The 18224-nt window shown below is 41.9% G+C and overlaps 3 protein-coding genes across 4 annotated transcripts; 1 reads left to right on the top strand and 2 right to left on the bottom strand.

Moving 5' to 3' along the window:
* Positions 1 to 1734: 1734 nt before the first annotated feature.
* Positions 1735 to 8093, top strand: ada2a (adenosine deaminase 2a). Of its 2 annotated transcripts, none has more exons than XM_083667230.1 (10): positions 1735 to 1851; positions 2845 to 3173; positions 3448 to 3670; positions 3963 to 4173; positions 5289 to 5416; positions 5680 to 5770; positions 5995 to 6103; positions 6277 to 6434; positions 6727 to 6929; positions 7059 to 8093. In XM_083667230.1, exons 2-10 carry the CDS (start codon positions 2903 to 2905, stop codon positions 7147 to 7149), a joined length of 1485 nt encoding a protein of 494 aa, XP_083523356.1. In that variant the 5' UTR covers positions 1735 to 1851; positions 2845 to 2902; the 3' UTR covers positions 7150 to 8093. The 2 variants fall into 2 exon arrangements, with proteins under 2 accessions (XP_083523356.1, XP_083523357.1); XM_083667231.1 differs by lacking the exon at positions 1735 to 1851 and adding an exon at positions 2668 to 2679.
* A 64-nt stretch (positions 8094 to 8157) lies between these two features.
* Positions 8158 to 10979, bottom strand: ribc2 (RIB43A domain with coiled-coils 2; the record flags this gene model as incomplete). Its single annotated transcript, XM_083667232.1, has 7 exons — positions 8158 to 8266; positions 8749 to 8915; positions 9059 to 9286; positions 9524 to 9642; positions 10091 to 10402; positions 10671 to 10752; positions 10863 to 10979. The coding sequence occupies 7 exons, from the start codon at positions 10977 to 10979 to the stop codon at positions 8185 to 8187; spliced, it is 1107 nt and encodes a 368-aa protein (XP_083523358.1). The 3' UTR covers positions 8158 to 8184.
* A 1529-nt stretch (positions 10980 to 12508) lies between these two features.
* ndufa9a (NADH:ubiquinone oxidoreductase subunit A9a) lies at positions 12509 to 16707 on the bottom strand. The gene is made up of 11 exons (XM_083665984.1): positions 16641 to 16707; positions 15902 to 16072; positions 15236 to 15333; positions 15003 to 15094; positions 14747 to 14888; positions 14305 to 14407; positions 13835 to 13905; positions 13451 to 13527; positions 13179 to 13274; positions 12923 to 12989; positions 12509 to 12802 (listed from the first exon to the last, which is right to left on the bottom strand). The coding sequence occupies exons 1-11, from the start codon at positions 16693 to 16695 to the stop codon at positions 12632 to 12634; spliced, it is 1143 nt and encodes a 380-aa protein (XP_083522110.1). The 5' UTR covers positions 16696 to 16707; the 3' UTR covers positions 12509 to 12631.
* Positions 16708 to 18224: the final 1517 nt, after the last annotated feature.

Here is an 18224-nt window from a genome sequence, read left to right as displayed (position 1 = left end):
AGCCAGACTCAGAGAAACTCCTCCTGTCTGCCCTAGGATATACACACCCGAATCCCCTCACTTGTGTTGGCTGTGGAACTTTCTCAGTAAATGGCCATACTCTACCATCTTAACAAGATCTCATGTCTAGGTATCATCTGTTTCTTTCCAGTGCCGAATCATGGTACTCTCTCTCCAGTCAAAGCAAACAAAATGAGGTGCTTTTACAGAACAACTTCAGTTCCGTCGTTGAGTCAATGGCTGTTGAGGGTTTTTTTTTTCTTTTCAAGAAACAAATCTTGGAAGTGTAGCTTTCCCTTCTGTGGGATTCTATTTGAGTCTAAGGTTAGTGCTATCACTAGGGAGTGTGGGGTATGGGCATTTTGTCTCAGCCGAGGTCATCAGAAAAGGGCTTTTTATGTGTTTGTGTCTCATCAGCAGCTGTACAGAATGCATGCTTTTCTGTCACAGTGTGAGGTGAATCTAGACAACCTGAAGCTCTGTGGTCCTGTGTTAGGCAGCATAGACTTTGGCAGCATAGTGTCCTCACTGATAGACACCCAAGGCATTAAGAAGAAATGGATTCAAGGAGGGATGAAATAGGAAAAATACTAGAAGCTGTGAGACTGTATAGATGTGTGTCTCACGATACTGTACAAGGATGTATTGCTGTTATTGCTTAATAGGGAATTTTTTCATTTTTAGGAATAGATGAGGTCTTTCTCAGAGGTAGTGTGTTGACTTGCGCTGTCCGTGTATGAAGGACGGTGTGGTTTTAATGGTCTGTGAGGTTGTGATACAGTTAAAGGTGTGCAGCTCTGTTCTTTCTCTGGTGTGTATAACAGACTGCACAAGAGATGAAAGTCTGTATGCAACTCACTTCACTCCTCTACTCTACTGTCATCTGTCTGCTGCACTAGTGAAAAAAAACATCTAGATTTGATTAAATGTGAATCATATTTATTTGCTATTTTAAATTTTGTACATTTTTTTTTCTCTCTCTTTTTTTTTTTTTTACCTTGTTTTTAATATAAATGTGATGTCTGGTTGTTTTTGTTTTTAAGCAGTTGACATTTACCTCAGTAGCATGGCGGCATCAAAAAGACCCTGTATGTTTCATTTTTATGTGACGTTTACAAGTTCTTATCTGACTGACATAGATTATTTTGGAAATGGACCGAAGTATTTTCTATACTGTACATTTCTTAGAATAAATAACTTTTCCTGAATTGTATGTTTCCTCTCTTTTTCTTGTTTTTGTTGGGGGGGGGGGGGGTTGAGGGTTTCAATCAAAGGCCTTTGTTCTATGTATGTTTCATAAACATGCTTATTTAGTGTTGTAAACAGATCAGTGTGTCATATTACATATTATGTAAGTCATGAGTATATTTGGTAGGTAGGAGGAACATTCAAGCATGATAAGTAACATGTATATTTTATATGGGTGACACAAAGGTGTCGTTTTTTTTCAAAGGGACTTGTATCTCGATGGCTTGTATCCATTAAAAACTTGTATTCCGTTAAAAACACTGAAAAGATTGGTTCTAATTAAATGCAAACAGACAAAACAAGTATCCCGCCATGACACAATGCATTAATCTATTGTGCCACTGCACCGTGTCGTCTCTAATCAGCTTGATCTACTTGACATGCATCCCCCTCCTCAACCACTCTGACAAGGGGGGGATATGACGTGGAACACTGTTTTGGGAAGCAAGCAGGCAGGCGGCACTTGTAGTTCAACTGCGAAGCCTGCAGGATAGACTGACCAACGAAAACGGCTACTTTTGTTACAGTTGTTATTGCTTTGCCTAGAGAGAAACAAGCGCATCAATCCATCACTTCAATCCCCCGGACAGGTTTGCTTTAGTGGTGAGACTAACGTTTTAATAATCAGGCCTTCTGTCAAGAAAAAAAATAACATTATACATTGTAGCCTATTCGGCGATAAGGGCTAGTGCGCTCTGTTCATGTTACAGCCTTTTGAGTGGCAGGACAGCCTAGGTTATAGTAATGCGAAAGTTAACTGAATGGTACATTGTATAGTTACAATGTACCATTTATGGAGTTTATTTATGGAGATAAACCCGCCTAAACCTTAATTTAACAAAACTCAGCCTTAACCTATTAATAAGCAGCGGAAGGTGACAACGATATCTCTTTCTTTAGAATATATTCATAATATGGGCGATCCTGTTAAAACACTTTGCTTAACCGTAGTCTCTATATATAAACATGTTAGACACAAACCATTTCTCAAATACAACATGTGATCCTTGAGTCACAAAGTGGTTTGTTTACTCCCAGCCGATAGGTGTTGGTTCTTCCGTTGCCCACCCACAGCACCGTGGCGCACGACTGACAGATTGTCACTGAAATGGACTGCGCGATTAGAATAGAATTTCATCCATTAGAAAATGTGTCTTGCAAATATACAAAGTTGGCAAACATCACAATCCGAGGACAAACTTAAACAGCACATAATGCATACATATAAGTAACATTGAGATACATAATTAGAAACTTTGTTTATGTAGATCTAAAGGGATATTGAGGATTGAGACATAATTGTCCCCAGTGTCACCTCCTCTCAAAAAGTAGTTAAAGAAAACTGAATCAAAGTAAGCATTGTCAAAACTGTGATTTAGGTGTTAAAGGGAACCAGGCTATTGCTGAGAAAGCCTAATGAGGAAATGGAAGGTATGTGTCTGCTTTATTGAGCCTATGGGACTTTCCTTGCACATGCTCAGTGCAATTCTTGTCAGTTACCAAGAGTATTGTTAGGTACACTCTCAATCTTACTTTCTCATACACTAGATGGTCTCCACTGTTAAAGTATTTGCTGTTCTCCTTGTGTTTTGTCAGCATTGACAACTGAATTGGCTGAGCACATCTTGACCAGAGAACAACCATACAGGCAACTATGCTGTCACTGTTGCTCTGCTGGGCGACTCTGTGCAGTGGCAGCCCAGACCCCAGGCTCAGGGAGTCTCTGATGCAGCTGGAGGCCTCCAGGCATACAGGGGCTCAACTTCTCCTGACAGAGGCAGAGCTGCACCTCAGTGCACAGCTGCAGAAACTGAAACAGCAGGAGATGGCGATGTCAGACTTCCCTCCTGCCTTACACTTCTTCAAGGCCAGGCCCCTTATCCAGCGCAGCCCCATCTACAGCCTCCTGCAGAACATGCCCAAAGGTAACATGGTAGATGCTAAGTTTGATCCTTGGGATGTCCCAAACCTTAACCCTAACCATAGCCTTTAAACCCTACCCTTATCATAACTATAACCCTTTATTAACTATAACCTTAACCGTCTATGATCTTAACGGGGTTGGGCCATTTTAAGGATCTCAGTTAAGACTTTTTCATACTAACGTAACATCAGACATTAGCTATCTCTACTCAGTGTTGTACCTGTTCTGATTGTAATCCACACAAGTTACCGCAACCTTCCTGTTCTCTGTTTCAGGTGGAGCCCTTCATATCCATGACTTCTCCATGGTGGGAGTGGAGTGGCTGGTGAGGAATGTGACTTACCGGCCGCACTGTTATATGTGTTTCACCGATGACCAGTCGATACGGTTCCTCTTCTCGTCAAGCCAGCCCAAAAGAACCATTCCTCAGTGTTCCCCCTGGATGTTACTGGAGACACTGAGGGGAAAGATGGGAAACACCACGGACCTAGACAACAGGTGAGAACACATCTTAAATGGGAGAGCTATTCAGCCACAAAGACAAATGGGGGGCAACATTTATGAAATTAGCATTTTTATTGTTAAAAACCAACACGTTTAAGCTTCAAAACCTTCATCAGGGTTGTAGAACATATCTAAGCCCAGAATATTAGGTTTTAACAATTCTATGACTATAATATATGTACTTCTGTTAACATAACTGACATTTTCATAGTGCTTTACAAACATAACATTTCTATTTTGCCCATATCTTTCACATCTTATGTACTGTCTGTTTCTATCCATCGAGGATCCTCCGCAACCTGACTCTCTTCACTGAGGACCCAGAGGCTGCCTACCCCAACCAAGACGTGGTGTGGAAGAGGTTTGAGCAGGCCTTCATGGTGGCTTTGGGACTGGTCACCCATGCTCCTGTGTTCAAGGACTATTACTATGAAGGCCTGAGGCAGCTCTACATGGACAATGTCATGTATCTGGAGCTAAGGGCTCTGCTGCCAGAGGTAAATACACTTGAAACACAAGTACTGTACAGTATGTAGTCTATACAGTGCCCTGCGTAAGTAGGGACAGTGAAGCATTTTTTCTTCTTTTGGCTCTACACTGCATACGTTTGGATTTTAAATGACGTGAAAGTAGAGATTGTCAGCTTTTATTTGATGGTATTTGTCTACATATTGGTTTCACCATTCAGAAATTACTTTTTATGCATATTCCCTCTATTTTAGGGTACCCAAAAGTACAATTGGCTTGACAGGTGTTTCTGGTAAGTCAGGTGTGTTCCGTCACATCATTTGTGCAGGCATAAGAAAGCTGTCAATGTCTAGTATTGATTTTAGGCTTTGCATTTGCCTTTGGAGTTTGCTATTGGTGTCTGTCAACATGAGGACCAAATAGGTGTCAATGAAAGTCAAGGAACTCATTATTAGGCTGAGAAATGTGAAGAAAACGATCAGAAACATGCCTTAGTGGTGAGACAACCTTAGGCTTGCCAAAATCAACAGTTTGGAACATCATAAGAAAAACGTTTTTCAGAGCCAAAAAGTGGAAAGGTCTTGCCTGACCAAGTCAGTCTTCAGATTTAAATCTAATTGAACATGCATTTCATTTCCTGATGATAAGGTTTTAGGCAAAAAGACCTCAAAACAAACAATTGAAGATGGCTGCCATACAGGCGTGGCAGAGCATCACCAGAGAAGATGCCCAGCGTCTGGTAGGATCAATGGGTCACAGACTTCAGGCAGTTGCATGCAAAGGATTGCCCATCAAATACTAAACATGAGTGCTTATTTTGGACATTAGATAAATCTGTCCGATTACTTTTGGGTACCCTGAAAAAGGGGGACTATGCATAAAAGGTGATGTAAATTCAGAATGATGAAATCATCATAGTAATTGTTTGATTTCAAATCCAAACTTTTGGAGTGTAGAGCCGAAAGAAGAAAAAATGCTTCACTGTCCCATTACTTACTCTGGGCACTGTATATATAGACTAATGGTCTGTCAATGCTTTGCAGTATGTTCCCATTATGAAGGTGCCTCAGAGTACAAGATTGTGTGATTCATAACCAATAACCATTACCTGCTGGTGTGATGTAATTTCATTGCTGATGCACAGACATACGAGCTGGATGGAAGGACGCATGAGAGAGCCTGGAGCCTGAAGACCTACCAGGACGTCACCAGGCAGTTTGTGGCAGAACACCCAGATTTCCTGGGAGCGCGGGTCATCTTCACTGTCCACAGGTAACTATGGTTATCTTCACTATTCATACGTTAGCCTGGAACCAGCCAAAATTCTGATTCCATTCTGACTTAGAACTGTAATGAAACCTGGCTGGCTTCGGGCTATCCATAGGTGACTATGCAGGAAATTCCTTTTATAGGATAAAGCTGAAACCAACGTGGGACCCAAATGCTTAGTTAATATGATTTCTGGAAGAGTAGGACAGACAAAACACATGCTACTGTAATTGTAAGATGTGCTTTGTTTATTCTGTTTGTCTCAGGGGGATGGATGTTTCCATGGTGAAAGAGGCTGTGGAGGAGGCAATGAACCTGCAGAGAGACTTTCCTGAAATCATGGCTGGATTTGACCTAGTGAGCACTAGCAGCAGTATTAGTAGTAGCGTTTATTGACAGGAATAATATTCATACAAATAGCATAAATTAACAAATAAAAATAGATTTTAATTGAAGTCCCACAATGTTACATCTGATATGGTTTGATTTCCAGACAAAGATGTACTTGACAGAATTCTGTGGAGGTCTCATGATAAACTGCTAGGGTCTAGGCGCTATCTATTGTGCTCTTGTGGTTGCAGGTGGGTCGAGAGGACCGTGGGAGATCCCTCTGGTACTTCAGAGAGGCGTTGTCTCTGCCAGCGGATAGAGGAGTTACTTTGCCTTTCTTCTTTCATGCAGGAGAGACAAGTGAGCCAAACCCCTTCCTCTTGATAATGCTCTTATTTGTCTGGGGCATCTTATAAAGGCACTTCTTTTTCACAGTATAAGCATATAGAGGTTAGTTTACTGATGTATTCAGGGATAACTGGCATCTGTAAGCTACATAAGATAACTTTGATTGACATCACTTTAATCTTTAGACCTAGAGGGGACTGATGTGGATCAGAACTTGCTGGACTCCCTGCTGTTCAACACCTCTCGCATCGGTCACGGCTTCGCTCTAGTGCGCCATCCTGTGGCCAAAGAGCTCTCCAGGAAAAGAGGTGTGGCTGTGGAGGTGTGCCCCATCTCCAACCAGGTACAGCATCACCACTGTTACCACATTCTAACCCTGAATCCCAAATCACATCCTAGCCCCTACTCTCCCTCGGCGCTTGTGTAGATCTGAGAGGATTGGATAAATGTAAGAAGATTAAGGAAATTCAAAACTATTTCCATAATGCCAAACCTATCCAATTCTCTCAGATCTACACAAGTATCCATGGGGTAGGGTCTAGGGATATATTTGGGATTCAGGGATAGTCACATGTTGAGGAACACAAAGGCTTCCTGCCATTAATTGAAACTCTCCCTTTAAAAACCCTCTCCAGGTGCTCAAACTGGTCTCAGATCTGCGGAATCACCCGGCTGCTGTGTTGATGTCAGAGGGCCACCCATTGGTGATCAGCTCTGACGACCCTGCCACTTTCGGGGCCACGGGCCTTTCTTATGACTTCTATGAGGCGTTCGTGGGCATTGGTGGGATGAGCTCTCACATAGGCACTCTCAAAGAACTGGCCTTGAACTCCATCAGGTGAAGATCACCTTGACAATTACAAATGATTGTGTAATGGGAATGGCCTGTGAGTGAGTGAGTGAGTGAGAGAGAGAGAGAGAGAATAGGAGAAGGGCTCTGATTGACATTCTCCTCTTTATGTTCCAGGTACAGCTCCCTGTCTTCGCAGCAGAAGGAGAAAGCCTTGGCACTATGGCAGAGTAAATGGGACAAGTTTGTCTCAGATAATTCACAATAGAGACCTGGAAAAATGTGGCCATCCTTGGGACAAGGACATGACCAATGTTACCTTCTAAAGGGACAGACATTTGGCATAACAAAACTGGATCTGAAATGCTATTTCTGTTTCAGTAGTAGCACTGTCAAGTGAATAGACTCAATATATTATTAGGCAAAAACAATGACATCTCTATGAATAGTGAGCCGGAGCTCAGCGAACTCAGCTTGAGATGAAAACTAACACTAGTTCATATCGCCCCCCAGTGGATGAGGTGTGTATGACACGCCTGGGATGAATCCAGCAGATGGACCACTGCTGTGAGCTCCCACAAAATGGAGGGCCCTGTCATGAGCTGAGTTTACTAGTCAAGGAGAAGGAGTCAAAGCACACAGCTTGTATTCACGCAAAAGCATTTTATTTTCAAACTGTATTTTTTTCAGTTCCATTATAGGACTGTATTTGTACTTTATTTGTGAATTCAGGTACTGTACAGAACTGACTGACTCTCACATTGTGTAACAATGAATAGAGGGAGAAATGCTTATACTGTATGAACTGACTACTGACTACATTTATTTTGTTGTCAAGGTAATGGCAGCTAGTCATTTAGGGATGAACACTTGAAGTCTTTTGTTAAGGGATTTAATGTAAAATGGGATTGATTTTAGGTTTAGACTTGAATGTTTATTATTATCATGGGTACTCCTGCAACAAGGCACACACTTTAGCATTCTGATCATATAGGCACATGTCATGACAAATAAATACTCTAGAACAGTAGTGTCTGTCACAGACACGCCTTATACGTTCAGACATTGACGTTTTCTGCAGAGAGTACCTTTAAATTGAGTCTTATTCACTGTATTCTGTAAATTGTGTAAAAAAATAAAATAAAAATAAACTGAATGCAAGACAAAAGATTAAAGATACATTGTTTTCTTTTGCTGTGTTACAATTATTTTATTATGTCCACTATTACTTCAATCTGTATCACAAGTAGTGTATTTCTCCATAATAGTAATAATGTACACCATAATATGGCATGTTAGTCCTTCATCGACTGCTGGTGTTGAACTGGGAGAAGTAACTTTCATCTGGGTTGTTAGTGTACACTTGCTTGTCAAGATAGCTTTTCCTGAAATGAAAAAAAGAACACACAGAGGAGAGAGGGAGTGATTATTAACTGTTAATCCTCAGGAGTATTTTCCTATATTTTCAGTAATTATAGGCCACTGACGTCTAAAAAGTGTAACATAGAAAGTAGGATCCATCCTGTGTGAGAGATAGAGAAAGTTGTGAAAGTAATTAAATATGTTAGTAATGGTGTAGTGGAGAAGTATGACAAGTGTAACAGAAGAAAATGATATCTTCTTTTCAAAATAATAATTTCTGTTTGTTCAAGAAAGAAATAATGTACAGGTGTGTCCATGTCTGAATGTTGCATGCATCTGATATTTTGCATTGTAATTAATTGAACTATTGTATTTCACCTTGTATATAAATATATAAATCAAAGTTGTGTCCATGTGTGATATCGTCTGTTCGTTTTAGCGTGTGCAACATCAGTCAGAGAGAGTGTGTTGAACGGTTATGTTGAGCATGTGGGGAGCGACTCACTGTGCGTGGTGGGCGTCGGCCAGCTGTGCGTTGACGTTGTCCAGGGCGCGCCTTAGCTGCTTGTTGACGCGGGCCTGCTGTCTCTCCAGGAGCAGGGCCGTACGAGCCGAGGCCACGCGGAAATGATCCTGCTGGAGCTCCTCCTCATGCTGCTCTGCGCGGATTCTCTAAAGAATATGAATATATGAACACACACATATGTGCACGCATGCGTGCACACACACACACACACACACATTTAGTAATTGATTCAGTCATTATCCAGAAGATACACATCCAGGAAGACAGACAGACAACATGTCAGGTTTACCATCTTCTCCTCCACTTGCTGCTGCTGGGCTTGTATGATGTGCTGCAGCTGCTCTTTGCTGAGGCCCTTGTAACTGTCAGGTCTGAGGCGAGGCAGGCCCAGCACACTGATGCCCTGATCCTGGCTTTCGCTCAGGAGCTCCCCCTGCAGCTGGTTCAGGATATCTGTCCTGTTGTCCTCCTCCTCCTGCTGCCACTCCCGATAACGCCGCTCTGCAGTTTCCGCCGCCTGGGAACCATACAAATAGAATATAGATGAAATACATGAAATGTATACCCTATGATTTTTGATCTGTGGGCTAATAAAGGATATTGTATACAAATCTATGAATTCAAATTCCATGCTGAAAAACGCACATGCCGCCACACAGTAGACAAGTTATGTAATGTTGCATGTTACAGGATGTTACATGAATCCTGATGCAACACACCTTATTAGGCAGCAGGTAATATTATAATGAGTCACCTTAGCCAGGTTGAAATCTTTAGTGGCCAGGGTTACGGCTCTCCTACTCTCCTCTTCAATTTTCTGCAGCTGGAGAGCTTTGTTGTCCAGGTCTACTCTGCGCTGGTCATACTGCTCTTCTAAAGGGGGGAGGGAGAGGCCGAACATTTGAGAAAAGGCAGCAGTGTTTGAGAGGCAGAGTTTGATAGTGTAGTAGCATGCCGGAGTCTCTTACTCTTACTCTCTTACTGTGCTGAAGAGCTAATAAATATGCAGACATTTGTTCCAGCCCTGCACTAACACACCTGGCACAATGCCATACAACCCAAGACCACCATGATAATTGGTTGATTGTTTAAAATTGGTGTGTTAGTTTCAAGTAAATATTAGTCCTACACAGGACTGGACTGAGTGTCTGCACACACAGTAGCTCTCCAGGACAGGAGTTGAAGAATCCTGGTGTAGGGCGTAGTACCAGGCATGATGTGTTCGGTTGTATGATACGAAACCTCGTCACCAGGCGTGCATAGCATTTGAGGCGGAAGTGTCTGGGACAGAGAAGTATCTGGGAACTACATGGTACTATACCTTCTAGCCTTTGTTCATATCGTGCCTTGGCCAACTCGTGTTGCTGCTGGAAGGACCACATCCTGAGCTGCTCCTGCTGCCTCTTAGTCCTCCCCTGGCTGTCTGGGTCCTCTCCCATCAGCCCAGGCAGCATCTGGATCCCCTCCTGCTTCTTCAGCATTTCAGGGTCATTCAGGTCAAACTCCCGCCGACTCCAGGGCTGCTGGAAGTTCTGGCGGAAGCCTAGAATGGCCTCCTGCATCAGACGCTCATCTTTGACTTGGCGTTGATCAAGCAGGCAGGCCGCCCTGTCGTTACGCACCAGATCTGCAGCTACAGGGCATTCCAATGCATAAGAGATATGACACTGAGACACTTACTTACTTTGTCATGACTAGCAAATTAATGTATTCGCTTAGGATTGTTGTCAGAGATTTTACAACCTGATTGCTTAACCAGTCCTTGAAGGGAAGCTAATACAGAGCAGTTATAGTGTTTGGAACTCTAACATTACTTAGAATGCAGTGTTTTGCCAGGAATGGAATGGAAAGGCAATGTCCTCCCTGCACTGACCTACTACCTACATATTTTCTACACTTACCATATGCTTTTTGTAAATCTGTCTCAGCCTCCTCCTTTTTCTTTTTTTCATTTATTTGGAAATCAATAGCTTCTTTATCAATCTGTATATAAAAAGAAAAAAAACAGAAAGTGGTTGCGATCACCATGATCCTTTCCAAGGCAAAATATCGGTCCCAATGCATGGAGTCCAGCACTTGTAACAATAACTTACCCCAATTGTTCTAACTTGAGAATTGAAAATCCGGTCTTGACGCTGCATTTCTCTATTCCGCCTCCTCTCCAGACTTACCGCAGTAAGGCGGTCTGACAGTAATTCAACATTGTACATTTTATCGTAGGCTTTATCAGGTTTTCCCATTGATTTTCCGATGCGAGAATATCAATTCACTCTGTAAACATATCCGTTGCTAAGATACCTGAACTTCGGATACCTTCGGATCCTCTCGGATGTTGCGGACCTCAGTTTGGTAAGAATCGTGCTGACTGCCTGGTTTATCTTCATGGATTATGTAGGAATATGTGATGTTAAATTCATACGCTCACTAATGTCTGACCATAACCATTAGTTCAAACAGTACACTGAACTTCATAAGAAGATTGTATTGGATTATGACAATCCCTTCATGTTGGTCCTACTTTAGACGGGTTGAGGATGGATTGAAGTTCCTATGTCTGGCCAGTGCATTCCTGAATCACAAGTTGTTCATTGGCCATCTCAACATCTTTACATCTGACATCAAGACATCATAATGTGCCTGTCCTGTCCTAGCCAATAGTGGCTCCGCCCTGCAGATGGGCATACCAAATAAACAACAAGACAACAAACAGCAGACAGGCACCTCAAAAGATAAGCAGACATTATTAATTTTAAAGAAAATAAAGTGCAAACACCTTATTGATACAGTAGATAAAGGGAAAACTCCATACTCACCATTCCAAGTAAACTTCAATGTGGGCATCCAAAATGAGTGTGTGTCTGAAAGATCTCTGTTTAGTGGCAGTTTGTCACTCAGGAAGATGTTGTATCCATAATTCTGGAACAGAGCCTCCGCCATTCTCTGCTCATCCTCTAAGAGTTCATCACCCCACTTGGTAAAGAGGAATGAGTTTGGGTACACCTTTGCCACCATCTGCGTTTCCTCCTTCACCACCTCTTCCTTCACAATTGAGGAGTCTTTCAGATTTTTTGATTTGATCAGTTTTTCTGCGTGAGGAAGTGCTGATAAAAATGATTGATGTCACTGAGGAAAATTATGATTAATGGGATATGAGATTTTCTTTGTCAATAAGAGACATCTGTGAAAATCTCGAGCTGTTAAATTGCTTCATGCAGAATTTTAGGGTCATTAAACTTTGTGTTAATGTACTGTAATGGCCGACCGCCATTGCTAACTGCGACAAGTTGCACAATACTGCATAATTTTTAGTACCATGCAACTTGTAAACTTGTCTTTATTTGGAACCCTAACCCGACAGTTGGTAACGACAGGCTGAGGTTTCAGTTTTTGCTCTGCTTTGGTTGTTCCTGCAAACAGACAGACAGACCGACAGACAGAAACACACACACACACACAAAAATACAGACCTAGAGCTTAGCCTATAGTCCATTCTGGTGGTCAAAATGAATAGGGTTTAGTCTCCTCTGTCCCTTTCCTCAAATATCTTTTAATAATGAACTAAAATGCTTGCAACTCCAAATGTGAAGCTGTCCAATCCTGAAAAACAAAAATACACATTTTGATTCATCAGTCGCTCTCTGGGACTATGGGGTGTGTCGTCATCTGGTGTCTCGTCTAAATGCAATCTAATCTACCTAGGAACAATATTCAGAATCATGAAAAAGTCATAACATAAAAATAATTTAGATGATCATCTTTTATTTATTTATGTACAGAGAATATTTGTAAAAGAAGACAGCACAGTATAGGGTGAGGAGCCTGTGGTCTTGGTGGTGGTCGTGTCAGGTGGTCGGAGAGATTCTCAGAAGTTGACCGTCTTGGCTGGCTTGGCCTCGTCCAGCTCCGCCTCCAGGTAGCGGAAGCGACGATGACGCCGCAGGATCTCGATGGCCTTCTGCTCTACAGAGGCAGGAGTAATGCCAAGATCCTCCAGGCCAGGAAGTCCTGGGTACTTCAGATCTGTGCTGTGGAACTGGAATAACCACAAACACGTTATTATGCCAAATCTTAAACACACGACACATGAAAAATAAAAAACATGCTTTTTCTTTAGCTGTTTATTCCGTGTTATACCTCTGTTGCCTTTTCTTACCCGATCTACTTTGTCTGGAGTTGTCCATGGCTCAAATGGGTTCATCGCAAAGAAACTTGCAACAAGACTGAAATTAAAGAAGGAGAGATGTTTTTGGTCAGCATTGAGGTTACTTGGCATTGCTCCTAGGGTTGGCATGACAATCTATACTACCATATCATCATTAATGGGGAAAAGGCTAAAGAATTGGAATGGAAAAACTGAGTATATCAGGTTCACAAGCAAAAATAGCCACTGGTGTGTACTGCATACTCACTGATACAGAGGGCGTGGCAGGGGGTAGGGTACAAAAGGCCTGTGTGCCACAGCATAGACATACTCCACCAGATCATGAAGGAGATAGCGGTTGGGTCTGAGTAATAAAGGAACAAAGAACACAGAAACAGCTTGATGAACAGGTTGGCTAATATTGTCACTTTTGCCACAGATTTGTAAAGAATAGATACAATAGATACAATTGACAGTGACGCCTTGTAGGATCAACAGGTATATTGAGAATTAAAAGTAAACGCCATAATAAGTCCTTACCCAACTAGGGCATAAGTCTTCCCGTTGGCGTCAGGGTCTTTAATGGCATTGATGATTGCCTTGGCCACATCCACCACCTGAGGAGAAAAGAGGGAGAATGAGTCTTTTGAGTCCCTGTGCCTCAGCGGTAAGGTGACACAGAGCTGAGATCAGAAGGACAGATAGGACCTGTCCAGAGCCACAACTCCCTAAATAAGACACTTGGGTAGATCTGAGGGTACTGGATAGGTATGAGCAATATGGCAAAAACTAATTCCACCCAACCTATGAGAGAGCAAGGTGGAGCTCCTACCATCTTGCTTATACCTACAATATCCAATCTTTTTTCAGATAAACAAGAGTGTCAGCAGTTGGGGCATTTTGGGAACTGGGCCATAGACTCACATGAACAGGCTGCTTCTCTGTCTTCTTCCCCATGGCGATGAGTGGCACAGCTTTCCCAAACCAGCGCATGTCTGTATGTCAACACAGGGAAATAAAGTTACCCCACATTTTTAAACAAAGACCAATAATTCATTCATTTTTAAAGAAAACCATTACAGCTCCTTAAGACTTACTGATGTATTAAGATGAATTCATGTAAAAAATTGTTTATTTTTTTTATCAATGCACTGCAATTCAAGTGATCAAACATGCAACAGCTCCCCCTACAGTTTCCAGTGCCATAGAGGACTTACAATTATGTCAAACATGATCCAATGAATGAATTCAGATTCACGTTGAGACTTCTTTTTGTTTAATCTAATGGTCAACCAGTAAAATGTTATCAGACCATTCACACTGGACTACATGCACCAGTTCGCGAAAATATAATGAAAATAATCAGGGGTGACCCTCCTGCTTAGGCAACTTACTGGCAAAGTGGTTGAAGAATCTGTCCTCCCTCCCGAACATCTCAGAAGGCTTCATGATGATAGCATCAGGGAACTCATCCCTCACAGCAGACTCACCTACTGCCTGCACAGAAACACCAGACATATCACACATTATAGACATACATCTGTATTACACATTACTACACAATGAGATACACATCTATATGACACAACATGATGCTACATCTAAGATCTTTATATCACATTACATCTATACACATTTTAATCTGTGTATGTGGGATATATCTACATACATGCCTTCAATATGTGATACATGTCTACATACGTGATAACGGAAAAAGATAAGAAGAAAAAGTCTGAAGAAAACACCTTTGAATGATGTTATCAGGAGATCACTTTTTGGGTAATAAATATAATGGCATGGTAGGAGATTTCATGAAAGCCCTTCAGGGTACATGACCTTGTTCCTCAGGTATTTAGAGGGGCTGCGAATGTCTGCGTTGAGGTGAGACACGTGGATGAGCTTTGTGATGCCAGCCTCCCTGGTGGCCTTCGCAATCTGCTGAGGGATTGTCACGAACGCATCCTCAAAGCGATAGTTGCTTTACACAGAGAGATCGAAAAAGGTAGAATAATGGATAAGTTACATTCAAGAGCAGAATAAGATACTTATAAACCGTTTTATAAAGGCCGCAACCACCTAATGAGTTACCTACCTGGTCTCCCACTCTCGTCCCACCAGGTTGATGACCACATTGGAGTGTGCCAATGCTTGTCTGATGGAATCCTTATTCCTGGCATCCCACTCCTGAAACATAGCAGGAGGAGAGGTTGATGGGAACGTTTAAGGGTAACTTTACATGAGAAAAACACAGATATAGACATGAGTAGGACTTATAAGTGAGGTGGTTTGAGATGAGACATCATAGAGGCCTTTATGTTTACATACCATGAAGAGGATCTGTCCAAGATCCCCCATGGGCTTCAAGTACATGAGGTCATACTGGTCACACCGATGAGGAATAATGATCTGAGAACCCATACGACCTGCAAAAACACATGACAGACCAATAAACACACATAACAGTCCCATTGGAAACAACGATACAGTACTCTATGTAAACAAAGATGATGTTCAGTTCACAGAACCATCACACTAGATGTGTTCCTTTACATCAGCCTCAACAATTATTTACTGACAATACTAGAGGCTACAGGGCGGCTAGGTAATTGGAATGAACGGTCATAGTCACTAAGTCATTCGGGCCGGTGAGTCAGTTTAATCGAGTCAATCAAGGGGGTCCAAATAGGTAATAGAAAAATACTCCTTTTCCCTCACTTTCAGTGGCACAGCTTTAGCAAGCCACTAGTCTGTGAAATTGTAGGTGGCATTGGTCATCATTCTATCCAGTAACAGCAGACCCTGCTCTTTCATTCACTCACTGTCAGTATCAAATCATTCCTGGCTGGCCAGTCACACAGTCATGTATTTTATTTATTTCTTTTAAATAATTTTTGTTGAAATTATGAATTGATCCTAGCACCTAGCAATATGAACAATATTCAATATTCAAAAACATGAGTCTGACCCCTCCCTAGGGCCAACTAAACTCACCAAGTCGATTGACAACATATCGGCCCAGGAACCCGGTGGCTCCAAAGACTGTGGCTGCTACCCCACTGGAGGAGGAGCGGCCCCCTTTCCCTCTGGGTATGACAGCATGATGGACCTTCCTCTGCTGGACTGTCACTGGGACGGCTGAAAGCACCACTGGGGTGCAGGAACCTGCAGGGTTATTGTTGCTTGTAATACAATACTGTATGCAACAGATACATAAGCAGTATTGTGTGAAAACAAAATGCATACATTTTGAAGTCATACAGGTGGCTAAAATAACAGCTGGCATAGGCCTGAGATAATGTCAGAGATCAAGCTGTTAGGGTCAGTTAAACGGGAAATGACTGGTCCACCTGACCTAGGATGGAACAAAATATACAATACAATATTACAACAGCTGCTATGCAAGTTAGACCATAGTTGATCGACAAACACAATCTCTCTCTGTCTAAGCTGCCATTCTTAGCTAGCTAAGCTAGTCAAATGATTGCCTGCACTAGTCTGGAGATTCACAAACTAAACAACTAAATCAATAACACATAAGCTTAGAGAGCAGCATTTTTGTTAGCAAAAGCTAGCTAGGTCATAGCACAAAATAGGGTCACAGAAGGTAGTTGTGCGTCTGGAAAGCAGTACTATGATCATCAGATTGAACGTTATTCTTTCCACCGTATCACAACCGCACATTTCACAGTGTCTTTCCATCATCGGAGTGTGCTTGTTTGGTGTTACTCACTTGAAAACCTGGGAAGGACACTCGCAGGACGGCTAACTAGCGCTGAAGCCGCCATGATTCTCCTGTCACTCAGTGCTTTCTACGGCAAGATGGAAGGGTAAAACAGCATTAGTATTCGAAACGTTAAAATGCTGCAACTGAGAAACGCGCTAATACTGTTCCTCAACAGCAGGAGGTGGTAAAGTAAATAATTCCTGTCGCGTTGCATAGTGCACCAACGGAATAAGATCAGAGCGATGTCTAGAGAGTGGGAAGGAGAGTGGAGGACTACTGCGGGGGTTAAAGCCACTAAAATCAAAGAGAACCTGGTCAAATAAAGGACAAAGCTCACCTGTCAGTACTGGAGACAGGACAACTACAAAGCAACGATACCTGAAATCCCCCAGTCACAAACATGCTGCACCTAATGGTTGCAAGGTGTGTGGGATGTCCTCTCGCTTGATTAACCACGCGAGAGCATTACACAGATATTTCCGTGGTGTGTGTAGGGATTGTTTTGAATCCATACAATTCATTATCGATCATCTACAAACTCACATTAGCGCAAACTATTTGTGCCATTTGTGTGGCATTTCTGTGTGTTTCGATTCTAATTTGAAATCCCATATGAGGTTTCATAATGGGGAGACTCCATATCAGTGCAAAGTGTGTGGGAAGGGCTTCATTAGGATAGGTCACCAGAAATGGCATATTATGATTCACACTGGGGAGAAACCATTTAAGTGCAAGGATTGCGGTAAATGCTTTACCTGTGTGGGTAATTTAAATACCCATATGAGAATTCACACAGGGGAGAAACCATATCGGTGCAATCAATGTGAAAAGCGTTTCAGTTCGGCACAAAACCTAAAGCAACATATTAGCATTCAGGGTGTAAGGCACATATGCGGACTCTGGGATGAAACCACATAAGTGCCCTCATCGTGTAAAATGATTTGTTTCTGTGAATAATTTAAAATCCATCACAGAAATGTCTCAGACTGAGAAATCACACCACTGCACACAGCTCAATTTATTTGATGCTACAGGCTAATATTCATATTTTGCCTCAAAATGGTTCACTAACTGTTACTGCTATGTTGTAATAAACTTGTATCAAAGTTGTATTCAATTGTATATATAGATATTTAAAAAGTAAAGATAATGATGGATTAAGACTATGCAAATAGATTAAATCATCACGATTGAATGGTTGCATTGCAGGTGATTATAGCGCCCTCATACAGTGCCCTGCTTAAGTAATGGGACAGTGAAGCATGTTTTATTCTTTTGGCTCTATACTTGGATTTGAAATCAAACAGTTACTATGAGGTGAAAGCAGAAATTGTCAGCTTTTATTGAAGGAGTTTTCTGTACATGTTGCTATCACCATGAAGAAATTACACTTGACACATAATAAAAACACATAATCTAATCATACAACTTTAGGCCACCAAAAGTGATGGGACAGATTTATTAAATGTCCAAATTAAGCACTCATGTTTAGTATTTGGTTGACAATCCTTTGCATGCAATAACTGCCTGAAGTCTGCAACCCATTGACCCCACCAAGCGCTGGGTATCTTCTCTGGTGATGCTTCGCCA

The sequence above is a fragment of the Argentina silus genome, assembly GCF_951799395.1.
Source record: "Argentina silus genome assembly, chromosome: 3".
Lineage (NCBI taxonomy): Eukaryota > Metazoa > Chordata > Actinopteri > Argentiniformes > Argentinidae > Argentina > Argentina silus.
Note: the sequence above shows the minus strand (reverse complement) of the source record. Positions and strands in the feature narration are given on the sequence as shown.

Bases quoted from the DNA above. Each gene is read 5' to 3' on its own strand.
- ada2a (XM_083667230.1), top strand. From the start codon at position 2,903: ATGCTGTCACTGTTGCTCTGCTGGGCGACTCTGTGCAGTGGCAGCCCA. The intron at 3,671-3,962 runs GTGAGAACACAT...CTATCCATCGAG, and splicing joins ACCACGGACCTAGACAACAG to GATCCTCCGCAACCTGACTC. The intron at 6,435-6,726 runs GTACAGCATCAC...AACCCTCTCCAG, and splicing joins TGTGCCCCATCTCCAACCAG to GTGCTCAAACTGGTCTCAGA.
- ndufa9a (XM_083665984.1), bottom strand. From the start codon at position 16,695: ATGGCGGCTTCAGCGCTAGTTAGCCGTCCTGCGAGTGTCCTTCCCAGG. The intron at 14,889-15,002 runs GTAGGTAACTCA...CTCTGTGTAAAG, and splicing joins GGACGAGAGTGGGAGACCAG to CAACTATCGCTTTGAGGATG. The intron at 13,275-13,450 runs GTAAGGACTTAT...TTTATTACTCAG, and splicing joins AAGACTTATGCCCTAGTTGG to ACCCAACCGCTATCTCCTTC.